The following is a 14,076-nucleotide window of genomic DNA, read 5'->3' on the forward strand; positions in this document are numbered from 1 at the left end:
CAGAAACCTTGACAGTAACGAGAAGCATCTCGTCGCCTACCTTCCTCTCTCTGTCCTCCGGCCCCTCCCCACCTGACACGCACAAACATACACACACAAACTCACCCCTTCTCCCCTCCGTCCCCCCCTCGCTCCCTCCCTCTGTTTGTCCCTTAGGCCGATGTGTGTGACGCTGGTGTTCAGTACGAAGGGTCAGAGGTATCTGCGGGTGGGGCTGGCTGTTCCTCTCCTTGGTACCATGTCCTCCCTGAGAGCCATGGTGGCAGAGGAGGGTAAAATCTCGCCAGACCAGGTACACACACACACACACTCAGAGACATACACTGATTTTATGATTGTTTGAGAAATCTCTATTTGTTTTATTTGACTTCTTTTATTATTAAAACGGCAACATGTCAGTTTTTTTTTTTATATTCCGTTAAGTTAATTTCGCATGTGCGTAGATCTATTTCCTCTTTCACTTTAACTGCATATATTATCATTGTTGATTCATCTCATTGAATCATTTCAATGAGATGAATCATTTTTCTCACAATAGTCATTTTTCCTCACAATAAGTAAATCTGGTCACCACAGGTCAATGAGTTCTTTTCTCGATGCCCCTGTGTCCGTCCCTCTTCAGGTCATCCTGTCAGAGTTGTACTCCACCGGTTTCCAGCGCTCCTTCTCAGATGACGACGACCTGACGACCATCGCAGACACCGACGTGGTCTACGCCTTCCAGGCTCCTCCCCTCTACGGGCGTGGAGGCTCTGCACAGCACTCAGGTAACCACGGCGACATGATGTCCATCAGAAAGATCCCTGCTAACGTCGCACACCGATGAGGACCGTTTAGCTCGTTCTCTTCGTTGGCCTCCCTCTGCCCTCTTGATTGCACAGTGTTTCTCACAGGCAGACATTTTTACCTCAGCCAGCATCTGCAACCTAGTTTACATTACTCCATACAGTCTGCCTCTTTGTGCATGATCGAACCCAAACAAATTAAAGTCAATGCCAGCGATTGTGTCTGAAAAGAGCTTAATTGAGTCAAATTACGTCTGCGAGTGTGAGGGCATTAGTAGCGGGTCTCTGCAGGTTGCCCGTTGGGTACGATGTGGTTTTTCACCACTTCTTCTGCTGCTGGGGGGGAGGGGGGGCTGTTCCTCAAAGAAGAAGAAGAAGAATGACATCAATAATTCACTTGTCTCTTCACAAAGTAAAGACAGTGTGTCAGCTCCTTTCCTTAGTGAGGACACTCATTGGCGTAATGCCTTCTCTAGCCCCCTACCCTGTCCAAAGGTGAGCTGCACACACAACCCACTGCCAGCCAGCCCCTTTCCTTCTAACACACACTTTATGGAGTGAATTAACTCCAGACACCTTAAGAACTGTAGCACCAATTTGGTCACCCAACCCGAAACCTAAAATCAAGTCTTAACACTCAAACAATTCTTTGAAAAGGTGACAACCTTCGAAAATGTCCTCACTCCTTTGCTCATTGTTCTCAGTAATATACAAGTCCTGCAGTTTCTCCATTAATATCTACAGACAATGAGTTTCTGCACCAGTAGCTGTGAACTTCTGTGATGCTTCCGTTATACTGCAGGCATCCATTCACTCTCAGACACACACCCACCCACCCACACACACACACACACACACACACACACACACACACACACACACACACACACACACACACACACACACACTCGCAATGTATATATAATGAATCACACTTAAGTGCTCACTGGCGAAGGTGCGTCCCATTCTTGGGAACAGTCTGATGAAAATGATGAATGACTCTTACCTCAGAATAATTCATTAGATCACAGTGGGCCAGACTCCAGGATATCATAACTTCATTCAGTGGAATTTATGTCATTTGATATATGGAGATAAAAGATGATGTATGTTGGGGTTTTCTGTATAATTTCCTTTCCGTGTAGAGCGGAGCGCAGCTATGACAAGGAAAGTTTTTACATCGAACATAATTAGATGTTTTTAGAGCACAGGGGAGAAGTCAAGGTTTGTTTTTGGTTTTGTTTTCATTTTTCCTTTTAGTTTATTTCTGTTTGCAGTGAAGAATAATTTCTGACAAGTGAATAAAACAAAGGTAAAAAATCTAAAATAAGCTTTACTGGTTTGATGCAGCAGCAGTTTCCCTGTGTTTCATGAGGTCATGTACGCCTGAAGGGGGCGCTGCTTTGTCAAAACAGTTAAGTCATTTGAAGACACTCATGTATGAACACAGTCACTCCTTAAAATGACCTTGCTCCCGAGGTGACTTTGGATTCTGGGTGGTTATCACGTTAGTTTCTGTGTCTTCCTCTTTTTTCCCCTTCATTATTGCTGATCTAATGATGACTCAGCAGTTTATTAAGCCGTGCATTGACATTCTGGACACTTCATATCGAGGACGTCCTGCTTGAATGACACATCCAACTGTTTTACCAGGGATTTTTGAAAGCTTATGTGTGATGCACTAAGTAGCAAATAAGACCCACAGACATGTGCACGGAGAATACGTCTTCACTGAAATCAGATTAATTGTTGTGCGGTGCAAATCCTTGCTACTCTCCGCAATGTGCTATTGTTTGTTTTTCCGGTTGTGTGGAATAGGTAAGACATGTTGTGATTGATGACTGTACAGAGAGCCTGTAGGACCAAACACTTAAGTCTCACACCAGCTTCCTGAGGAGTTGTGTTTTCCTCCATGTAGATGGTTGATGTGTGTTTGTTTATCCTGTGCATACTTGACTTTTATACCTATTAATTACTTATGTGTGATTAATTGTAGTTTTAGTTTTACCCTGTACACATACTATTTTATGAATGCAGGTGTTTCAAATGAAAAGAATGATCATGAAGATCACGTTTCCATCACTGCCAACCAGAGCCGTTTAAAATCCTTGTCTACTGCAGTAGAGTGGCAATTGCAGGTCAACTCATGATATGATACGCAATACATTGCCTGTGATTACGATAATATTGCAATAAGCAATTCAAAGTCAAACAAATTACGATGCAGGTGTCAGTTTCCCCGTGTTTGATACAAACTGAGAAGAAACAAAAAGTCTTATCTTAGTGCCTATTTATTATTAAACAAACCAACTCTAACTTGTCAGTGTCCACATGTGCCATCACTCCAATGTAAAATAATAATACACTGGCAAAAGTACTAACTTTTATTACACAACACACAAATAAATGAATATCGATACTTGACGCCAGCATGTAGTTAATACCATCTCATGAGTCCTCCCAGGATTGTCTCTATCTCATTGCCAAGCTCCCACAGCAGGGCAGTTTGTGGGTCATGTGACAGCTGTATATTGATCTGAAGGCATCAGATGGAGTCTCAGCTCTGAAATGCTCTTCGTAGACTGTCCTGCTCTGGATGGGTTGTTAGGAGCGGGTCTTTGCTTCAGCAGCAGAGACGGCAGGGAGGAATAAAACCGTTAGAAAGCAATTTACCACCCTGCAGAACTTGGACAAGCAGCAAGCGCAAAATATGATTATCTGCAGTGACATCGTTTGGATCATTGGAACTCTGTGCTCACTTTGTGTCCTTTTTCCCTCTGTGATCCTTAAAGTGATATTATTATTGTCACCAAACACCTGAAGCTTCTGGAACATTTTCTGAGCAAGTGTGCTTTTCAGACTTCGGGGACAAGTCCACGTTCAGAATGACAGTGGCACTAATGGCACAAACATCTAGCATTATCAAACAATCCTCTGAGAAAAAATCTTGGCTGCAGAGCACTGCATTAGCCAATTTACTATGTTCAAGTTGCTGAATTACTCTCTAACTTCAACAGGTAGTTTCCCTTTTTCCCTTTCAACTGGCTCGTGGTATTATAAATTGCTGTGTGGTGTACAAGTATCTATTTCCTGGTGACCTTGTATTTCATTTGTCACCGGTACTTTTAGGAACACCTTCACACACATGCAGTCCCCTCAAGTCTTATTGAAGTGGCCGTCTTTTAAGAGTCTGAGTCAAAGTTTAACAAAACATGAAAAAAAACATATCATAGGTTAAAAACGACATCGCTCCTTTCAAAATGTTATCCGGTTGTTTTCAGAGTAATTTTGAAGGGATCTTTACATTACATTACATGTCATTTTGCTGAAGCTTTTGTCCAAAGCGACTTACATTTTTAGAACACTCAGCATTTATGAGGGGCCATTTTAGGGGTTCAGTATCTTGCCAAGGACACTTAGGCATGCAGATGGGAAAGAGTGGGATTTAAACCGGCAACCTTCTTGTTGCAGAACACCCGCTCTATCCCCTAGGCCACGCTCTCCCAACTGTTATTGTGTGCGTCACATTTTTTTGTGTTTTCTGGTTAATTAAATCACCGGAGTACATGTTTAAAAGTTAAAAAACAAGGTCTACTGTGAGAGTGTTACTGAAAAACCAACCCGTGAGCTGTGCAGGCTGGAGCAGAATGACATTTAGAGTTAATAAATAAATGGAACAAATAGTCACCACTTGCCCTGGATTCTTGGCTTCCTGTCTGTGCCTCCTCCTCTACATTACTTGGCTACAGGAAGGAAACGGTAATGAGGAGGAGGAGGAGGATGAGGAAGGAAAAGCTTCCAAAGAGATCTTCATTTGCATGAACCTATGAATAATGAGTAGTCATTCATTTAATAATAGGGCAAAAATCATGTCGTGTGTAAACATCAAGTGGAAGAACCGGCAGTTCTCTGAATACGAGGAATCCTTGTGGGGAATTCTGACTTTTTTCTTGGGAAAATTGACTCTACTATTATTGTACTCGTGTACAGTAATGAGCTTTTTTGCTTACAGTCAATGGCAGCGGGAGATCACATGGTGGATATAGCCCCAACAAACTATTTCACTGAAATTGCACATATATAGTTCAGATTTCCAGATACCATTTTTACTTTTTCCCGAAACCGATTCAATATCTAAACTTTGCGTATCAGTTGACACAGAGTACTGATCCGATCCCAGTGCATTTTAAACATATTTTAACGTGATTGTCTTGCAATATTTATTGATTACCGTAGAATAGCTGTCTCGTGATATTAACGTTGTTGCGAATACTGTTGTGATCGTGAGCTACCCAGTGAATCCCGCCCCGAATAAATAGGGTTATGAAGCTGTGTTTTTCTGCACAAATAAAAAGACTTCGCGTTGAATAGAAACGGAGCAATGCTAACTTAATGTGAGTGGGCTCTTGAAATAAATCGTTAAAGACGGAACTGGGCCAGAGAGAGAGAGAGTTGTTTATACTGTATGTTCAAGAAGAGAAGATGAGAAGATTCTCTGGGTAATAGAGTAGTAAAGCGATTCACTAACAGGATCTGTCTCCAGATAGATGCAGTAATCAAAGTCCCTCTTTGGTTTCATCTCACTCGCACACACTGGCTGACTATACAGTGCGGCTCCACTAACTCTCCTGCAGGTTGTCTGAGTGTTCAGGTCCTGTAAACACAGTAACCCACTGTGTCATTTCCATCAACTCACTGTGGGCTATGTACCAAGTGGAGAGTCTGGGATCTTTGCATTTCTTTGAGGGGTTTATCTGGGCAGTCAATCGGCTTCTCACAGTGGAGACATCACTTCTGCCTGAATGCACATAAGCACACAGACACACACACAAACGACTCATTTGTGCGATCAGCTCTGAAGGAAAAACACTTCCCACTATCACAGTATGTCAGTATTTTACCGTCACAATATGAATACATCAGTAGCATCATCAAATTGACATCATATACAGGGCTTGAATTGTTTTCTGTGAGTTGGCACCACATGACAAAGATGTCACACATGCAAATTCAAGCCTACTAAGTACACATCCTGTGCACTTCCATTAAGGCACTAACAGGACGCCTGAAGCCAACTCGGTGCAGAAAAGCAAGAAGATTCCAAGAACGTTCACTGGGGAACTCTTGCCCCCTCCAGTCGACTTCATTATTTTAAAATAGCCTGAAGAGAATGGAGGCAGGGAGACGTTTGTGTTGTGTCTACAGTCGGTGCCCTGATCAACACGACTGCCTCTGGAACGTGTTCTCAAGTCATCTGGGAAATAACAGCAACACTCAGCCCGGCTGCCTTATTAACAGCGACACAAATGGTGCGTAAATGCCGGCGTGGCTGCCGACACAAAAGCTTCCTGGTAAAATTAAAATAACAGTCATTCACAACACAACCTAATTGTGTTTGGTGAATCAGTCAGCAGAGCAGAAGGTGTTGCTGGTCCAATTTTAGGGCATGGGCAGTTTCATTGCAACTTTATTACTCTCGTGTTGTATTCCTTTAATTCAAGCACACAACAGGGATACATTGACCATGCTGTTGACACTCTATTTGGGTTTTTGCTGTCTTTAAAATAGATGACAGAGAGAAAAGGTAGACAGGTGAAAGAAAGGAACAAGAGGGCAGCATCAGGCGTATCCAGTCCCTCCTCTGCTGCCTCTTTAATCTGTCACTTCGCTGTCGGGCAGGAAGCTCAGGTGCTTCGCTGTCATCAGAGGCTTTTGTGGTTTGCTGCCAGGACCTGTGATTGGTCCGGGGCTTATAGCCCATGGGCCCCCTGGGTATTTTTAGTCAGGTGAGTGGATTGCACTGACAGGGGTCACTCATTCGGTCTCGAACCACATGGGAGAAGTGTCATTTCTAGTCAGCATGTGCCCAAACTCCTCTCTGAGGTTTGTGTGTTACGCAACTCGTGCTATTTTTACACATCAGTAATGAATAAACTGTTTTGGGAAAATAAGACCTAAATGTTGAAAGACTTTGCCTCTGGTGCAACAGCAAAATGTGATTATCTACTTAAAATAAAATATGTGTGTTTGTGTGCGTCTGTCTGTCTGTGTGTGTGTCTGAGAGTGAATGGATGCCTCACAGAAGATCACAGCTACTGGTGCAGAAACTCATTGTCTGTAGATATTAATGGAGAAACTGCAGGACTTGACCTGAAACACGGTATTCATAGTGGAAGGTAAATAAATAATTTCAATGTACAGGACTGTATATATTTTATACACTTTGAAATTGGAACTTTTTCTAATATAGTCTTCTTCAACATACCCAAGCCTTAGTGAATCCCTTGTTGTTATTTTTAACCATCAGTTGAAAGATAATGTTTTCACACTTGTCACAAGAACAAAGCTGCCGCAGCGTGGAGACCAGAGGTTCTTCTCATGCAAATATCCCAGAGATAGTAAAGCCTTTGTAACTGTACATGAGTCTGTGTGAACGGAGCCGCGGTTCAAACTTGTGTTATGGACGTCCTCCGTCAAGTGTCCCACAGATCTGAAAACCAAAAAGCTTCTGTTTTAATTGTTACTGTTCCTATTTTCATTCCCTGGCTTCGTCTGTGGAGGTTAATCATTGTGTGTTGAGAAGGGATGGGGTGAATAGTGTAACGGGGGGGGGGGGGGGGGGGGGGGGTTACAGAGAGAAGACATAGAGGTGCTTTGGGGTATGGCTCGGTCTTCGGGGCTGATCTGTTTAAGATGGTCTTACTCACCATCTCCAAGGTTTTTTTTTGGGCAAGAGCTATGTCTGTTTCTTTTCTTGCTTCTCCCCCCCCACAGCCCCTAAATGTTAAAATTGATTTAAAGATTTTATTGCTCACTTTGAAGAGCCCTCCTGGATTCTGACGTCAGATCTTTTGATACCATATGGGCCCGGTCGTAACCCGAGGTCCTCCCTGCTCACCATTCCACTGTCCCAGCTGCGGACCAGAGAGGCCTTTTATGTTGGCTCTCCCACTCTTTGAAACAATCTCTCTGAGGAGATACTTATAGCAAACTCCTTATGTTTTTTATAAACATTTATAAACATGAATTGAAATGTGGTTTGATGATATGATATATCCATACTTTGTTCTGGTGTGGTTAGAAAACATCTAGGATTACAGAAAGGAATAATGTGTTGACCCAAAGTGTAAAACAAATATCGGAATAAGTCACAGAAATCTAAATTGAACAAATTTTCCTAGATTACACAAATTCACAAAGCAGCATGTAATTGCGTTTTGAAAGGTGCTGTACTAATGATCTTATTGTAATTATTTGTATATTTCTACCTCTATCTCTTTATCCCTGTCTTACTCTGCTCACTTGACTGTTTTAAGACTATTCTGATTAGACTGCTTTCCCTCAGCGGCCATTACAGTCACAATAAAATCAACAAATAGTGCTGTATCATTTGAATTGATGATCTTAGGTCTTGCAGTGCTGCTCATTCTGAATGTCTGTCTCCTTTTATTCGTTATTCATTTTCTGAATATCACAAAAGATATAAAAAGAAAAGGCACTGGCCTTTTTTTCCCTTTTCTCACTCTCCGTCTTTCCTTTTCTATTAACTCTTCTCTCCTTTCTCTGTCACTCCTCTGTCCACCCTGCTAACACCTCCCTCGTTCTCTGGCTCTTCCGTGGTCATCTCAGGGAGGAGAGGGAGGAGGAGGTGAGAATGAGAGTCTGGCAGGAGGTTCTCCCAGCGCATGTTGGACATGGGGGAGAATCACGTCGCAACATATTACTCTCTGGTTCTGGAAATATTACTAACACTAAAATGCTGGTGCTGTTGAATTACGGCTGAGTTACTTTGATGATGTTCAAATTGTCTCCTAGACAATAAGAATTATTTATTTAAATTTTCACAAAAACAGGCTACTCAAAGAGACTACAAAAAACAAACAAAGAGAAAAGAAAAAGAAGGTGTAAAACCAAAAGTAAAGTAAAAGTATCAAACAAAAACAAAACTTGACCAATTGTTTGTTTTGTAAATAAAAATATTGCATTCCAAAAGGAGGTTACTCCACAATAAAGGAGCCTTTACAGCAAAGTGTCTTTCACCCTCTTTTTAAAGCCTCAACCTAAAGCGTCATTTGGATACGGCTCCATAGTTATAGTCGTCATTAGGATTTTCTATTCTGTATAGGAGAGGAAAATCCTGGAGCATAAAGATTTTATTACTTAATAAATCCCCTCAATATTTAGAGGATTAAAAGGCAGAAACCTCTAAAAGATTTGGTGTGAAAGGCTTTTAAGGGGGTGGAGTATGATTTCATGCGATTAAGTCATCCTCAATAAAACTGACAGAGACATCTGATACAGTGAAATAAGAATCTGAATTAAAAATCACACAATTAATTGCAAGACATGGGCTGTCTCCCCCCTGTGGCATTAGAACATCACACTTCCTTTGGTGCAATCTAAGGAATAATCCCAACTGTACCCAAAGGCCCAAACAACAGCTATTCTTATTGGATTTGTTTTCACTCATCGTTCCTTTGGATCATCTGGAGCGACACTCTGGTTGGTGGTCAGGGTTTGGATCATGTGACAGACGGAAGAACAACCAATCACAGGAGCCTGCAGTATCTCCAGTTGATTCAAGTTTGATATCAAATCAATCTGCATGTAGCACAGACAGTTTGTTGGCACATGTGGTTGCTAAGTATTCTCTGTGGGTGAAACAGAAATTGTTGCCTACATGCTGTCATGGAAAAATTCATGTTTTTGTTTGGCTCTCTGTCTAAGAGCAGTCTGGCTTATGGGAGTTAAACCTGCCAGCCTGGTTATCACTCGAACTTTGCATGAACCCAATTATTGCATATTTGACTACAAGAGTAACAATGTTTGTTGGATCAGGATCAGTCCACCTCCCAGGCGCACCTTCTATCTAACAGATGCTCCACGTTCCACTCTGCTGCATCCTGTCCGACTTCATGGATCCATTTGCAAATGTGACTATAAAAGACTAGAAAGACATTTGTCTCTTTTGGGAATCTTTACTTCCTCCTCCCAAATCAAAAAGTGTGAATTAGAATTGACAGAGAGGAGAGAGGAAGCAATCACTGGAAATGAATTGGTTGACTAAAGGGCAGACAATATGCTGAAAGTGTCACATCGAGTTGCTCCTGTCTGCTGGAAAACAAGAATATCTCCATGATGCTGATAAGTGTCTACCTTATGGGGACAAAAGACAAGTCCTCACAATATGTTTCATTCAAATCAAAGGTGACAACAATGTTTAGGTTCGTGTTAGGTTAAGGATAAGGTTTGGGTTAGGCTCTCCTCAATGAGTGGAAGTCAACATAGGTTTCCAATATTGATAGCTGTGTAAACCTGGGGTATGTGTGTAGCAGGTGTTACTGATTTTGTGAGGACAAAATACCCATACTGTGAACTATTTCCTTTTAAGATGAAGACATGTTTTAAGGATATGTATGTGTCTGTCTGTCTGTCTGTCTGTGCACACTACATTTAGGCTCGACATCTTGCTCTCATCCATGTGTGTGTTGAGGTTTCATGTTATTGTGTTTGTATGTGTGTGTGACGTTGGAAGGTGGCAATGATTAATTCCACAGTCGGAATCGAACAAGCATTGTTTAATTAAATCATCTGATAGTGTCAAAGTTTATGTTTCCAGGGAGACGAGAGGTTGGGCCTCCTGTATCCCCTTCATCTATTACCCCACTGTTAATCATAACACGTGCGTGTGCTGTGTGTTGTGTGCCAGTGGATGTGTGACGGCAGGTTTGATTATTTTTATGGCTTCTCTGGGTATATAAGAATCAAAGGTCAATTCTAGTTTAATGTTGTTGTTTTTGTTCCTGAAACTATTTTTTTTAGATATTGCTCTTTGCATTGCAATTTCTCATTGTGGCACCCAGAGCTGTTTTGGGGATCTTAGGTCCATTTCACACCTGCAGCTCGATAGAATAAGCTTCTGAGATGAGTGCCGTGTTCACAGAAGAAGAGCTGGTGTAATAGAAACACACCACCTATGAAACACTCTGTCTTCCTTACCTTTTAATTTCTCTTAATGACATTATTCCTCATTTGTTAATAATCACCTTGACTCTTGACTCAGAACAGAATAGCAGAATTTTTAAGGGGCCGATGTGATACCAATATTATTGAATTAAAAGTTTACAATACAGATATATTGTTAATTACATTACTTTACATGTCATTTAGCTGACGCTTTTGTCCAAAGCGACTTACATTTTTAGAACACTCAGCATTTATGAGGGGCCCTTTTAGGGGTTCAGTATCTTGCCAAGGACACTTAGGCATGCAGATGGGAGAGAGTGGGATTCGAACCGGCAACTTTCATGTTGCAGAACACCCTCTCTATCCCCAAGGCCACGCTCTCCCTAATGATCATCACTTATCTTTTCTCCATTGATTGTTCTGTAAAATAAACACTTTCATACGTCTTTGATGTCTGTGAAAGGCTCATCACGGCTAATGTCAGCATGGAATTTAAGATTATCTTTAAAAGGGATTGCAGAGTTTGGTATCTTTCACAGTTATTAATAATTAAATTGAATAAAGTCACAATTATCAGCTAAAATATTAATTTATTATTTTTGTTTTACAAACCAGGCGTTAAAAAATGATTACCTTCGCTTAACAGTTAATGTTCTTACCAACGATTGGTAGCTATACAAAAAATGCTACGGGAGGAATTACAACAAAACTTGGGATGTTGAATTGGTCGGGAAGCCATTCAAGTTTGTGGGGGGATGAGACATGAGTTTAGGAAATACCCGATCAATTTAGTTCCAGATCTGGATCATGGGCTGGATCCAGGATTTTTACTTGTGAAAACATGTCTTCATAAACCAGTTAACAACAGTTTTTTTTTTGTCCAAATGTTGGCAGCAGAGATACAAACTGTTGCTAAGTCAAAGCGAAGGTCAGATTTGTCATCAGCCTTTTCCTCTGCTCTGCTCAGGGTATCACCACAGCCTCCCCTCCTCTCCCTACTCCTCCTCGGCTGGACCTGATGGCCAGAGGTTACCAACGTCTGGAACCCTCTCCTCCGAGTACCTGAACCAGGGCGGCTCCACGAAGCTCCTCCTCATCATCTGTAACACAGCAGGCTCCGGCCAGCAAGCTGTCAGGTGAGCTTCAACCCGATTATTATTTTTCATTTTTGTTGACTGCGTTTATATTACTGGATTTGGCAGCTTTTGAATTAGTTTCTGGTAAGCACACAACAGCAGCTATATACATGTATATATACAGTATATATGTATATGTGTTTACAACTAAGACTGTCTTCTTTTGGCCAGTAGTTGTTTTTTATACTTAGAGTCTAACAATCTGAAGCATAGGTTGAGTACCTACATATGTCCGCACATGTTTTTAAAGGCACATAGACCTTGTAATAGATGCACCTCACAAGGAGTGCAGTTTATTGCTGCATGAAATCACTGTAATGTTCCTGAACCCATTTTGAGTTCATGTAGTTTTGGTAACAATGCAGTATTCTAAATGAAGACTGCCTGGCTCGGACTGTGATGATCATCCTCTAATACGAACAGGTATATTTTGTAAAGATACTTACATCACCATCACCACTATTAATGCTTCTAAATTATATAAATGGCTCAGATTTCCCTACATCATCAATAAAGTTTAACCTGTTAAAACTTGATTTGTATATTTACTTCAGGTGATCATCATTTGCCATTTGGGCTCAATATCTTTCAACAGGAGTGAAACTGAGCAGTCATACTCATGCACCTATGGGACCACGTAATAGATGATCCAATGAAAGGCCTGATAATGTCGGGATTTGACATTTGAGTACTCGTCTTTTTACATGTCACAGGACTCTCTTCTGAATCTCTCTCAGTTGTCATACATAACTAAAAGTATGCAACATGCAGGTCATATTTTAAATTTGGTCCATGTCCCATCTGCTAACATGGAGAAGGCAGGGTCTGTGACCTTTCCTGCACCCGGCCACCAGAGGGTGATCGAGACGCATGGGCTTCACTTTAAGGGAGCAGTCGTGTTGTCTATCTTTATATACAGTCTGTTTAAAAGCAACATAACTTGTTTGTAAGTTTAGAATTTCCTTTTGTTTCCTCTCCTCTCCTCTCCTCTCCTCTCCTCTCCTCTCCTCTCCTCTCCTCTCCTCTCCTCTCCTCCTCCCTCTCCACTCCTCTTCGGTCAGGTTCGGACCTCCATTTCTCATGCGTGAGGACAGGAGCATCTCCTGGGACCAGCTGCAGCAGAGCATCCTCAGCAAGCTCTACTATCTGATGCTGAATGGATCTCAGGCTCAGGTAATGGCAGCAGCCTCACTCTCCTGTGTCCTGAGCCCTTCAGCTCAGAGGTCCATGAACCTTCTCTTCTCTGTGTGACTAAATTAAAAAATCCACCAGGAGAAGAGGCATCGGTGGTTTTTTGATGCATTTTAATTATTGGTGGGTTTTGTCTTTAAATAGTTATTAATTGTTATTATCTGTTTTCAATTGTGTGAGAAACACTGGGAGCTATTTTTGAATGAAAGACAAAGTTTAAACCAAATATCAATGGCATTTTGAAAAGACAGTCTGTTTGATGCAGATTTTTCACGCTTTTGCCGATGAATTTTTAATCGGAGCTCATTCCACCTCTGACACTATGAAATAGATTTAGGATGCTGAATGAATGGTTGTGGAAGTTTGAGTAGGTGACACTCAGATGGGACAAAAGTATGCACGATCTTTACTCAGGTAGAAGCACAGATATTTGAGTAAAAAATAGTGTCTTTTGGCTCCTGGTAATTAAATATCCATGTTTAGTAAGATTTGCTGCACCTTGTTCCAAAACCAGCCAAATGGTGGAAACAATTAAAAAATTATATGTCGCGTAGTTCCCTTTGTCTGTGTTCTTGAGGGGTTTTCCCTGACCTTCATTCATTCAGAGGAGTGTTTAAAGTTGAATCACAAAAATGAATTAGGACGAACCATACGGCAGAGTGGCAGAGTACAACCGAGGACAGCGCACTCACACAGAGACATCCTTATACAATAAACAACATTTTTAAATGCACTGGTTTCGGATCAGAAATCGGTATCAGCCAATCTGCAAAACCCAGGTGTCGGCACTGAGAAGGGAAATATGGTATCGGAACATCTCCGCCTTAGATCCTAGTTCAAGTGATCTGTACACAAACATATACAAACCCTCTCACACACACACACACACACACACACTCTCCCCCCCCTGCCAGTCTACGAGTTGCCATGGGCAACTCCAAGGTGGCCGTCAATATTTGAGGTGTCCTGATCCACAGACAGCCGCGCTTCTCTTTATA

At 41.6% G+C, this 14,076-nt stretch overlaps 1 protein-coding gene across 1 annotated transcript in view; it reads left to right on the forward strand.

Annotated features, from left to right (window-relative positions):
* Nucleotides 1-14,076, forward strand: part of usp43a (ubiquitin specific peptidase 43a) — a 90,438-nt gene that overhangs the window by 50,630 nt on the left and 25,732 nt on the right. The window contains exons 5-8 of the mRNA XM_062387109.1: nt 157-292; nt 623-767; nt 11,719-11,887; nt 12,949-13,060. Coding sequence (XP_062243093.1) covers nt 157-292; nt 623-767; nt 11,719-11,887; nt 12,949-13,060 — 562 coding nt within the window. The remainder of the gene's footprint in view (nt 1-156; nt 293-622; nt 768-11,718; nt 11,888-12,948; nt 13,061-14,076) is intronic.

This window comes from Platichthys flesus, chromosome 5 (genome assembly GCF_949316205.1).
Source record: "Platichthys flesus chromosome 5, fPlaFle2.1, whole genome shotgun sequence".
Classification (NCBI taxonomy): Eukaryota; Metazoa; Chordata; class Actinopteri; order Pleuronectiformes; family Pleuronectidae; genus Platichthys; species Platichthys flesus.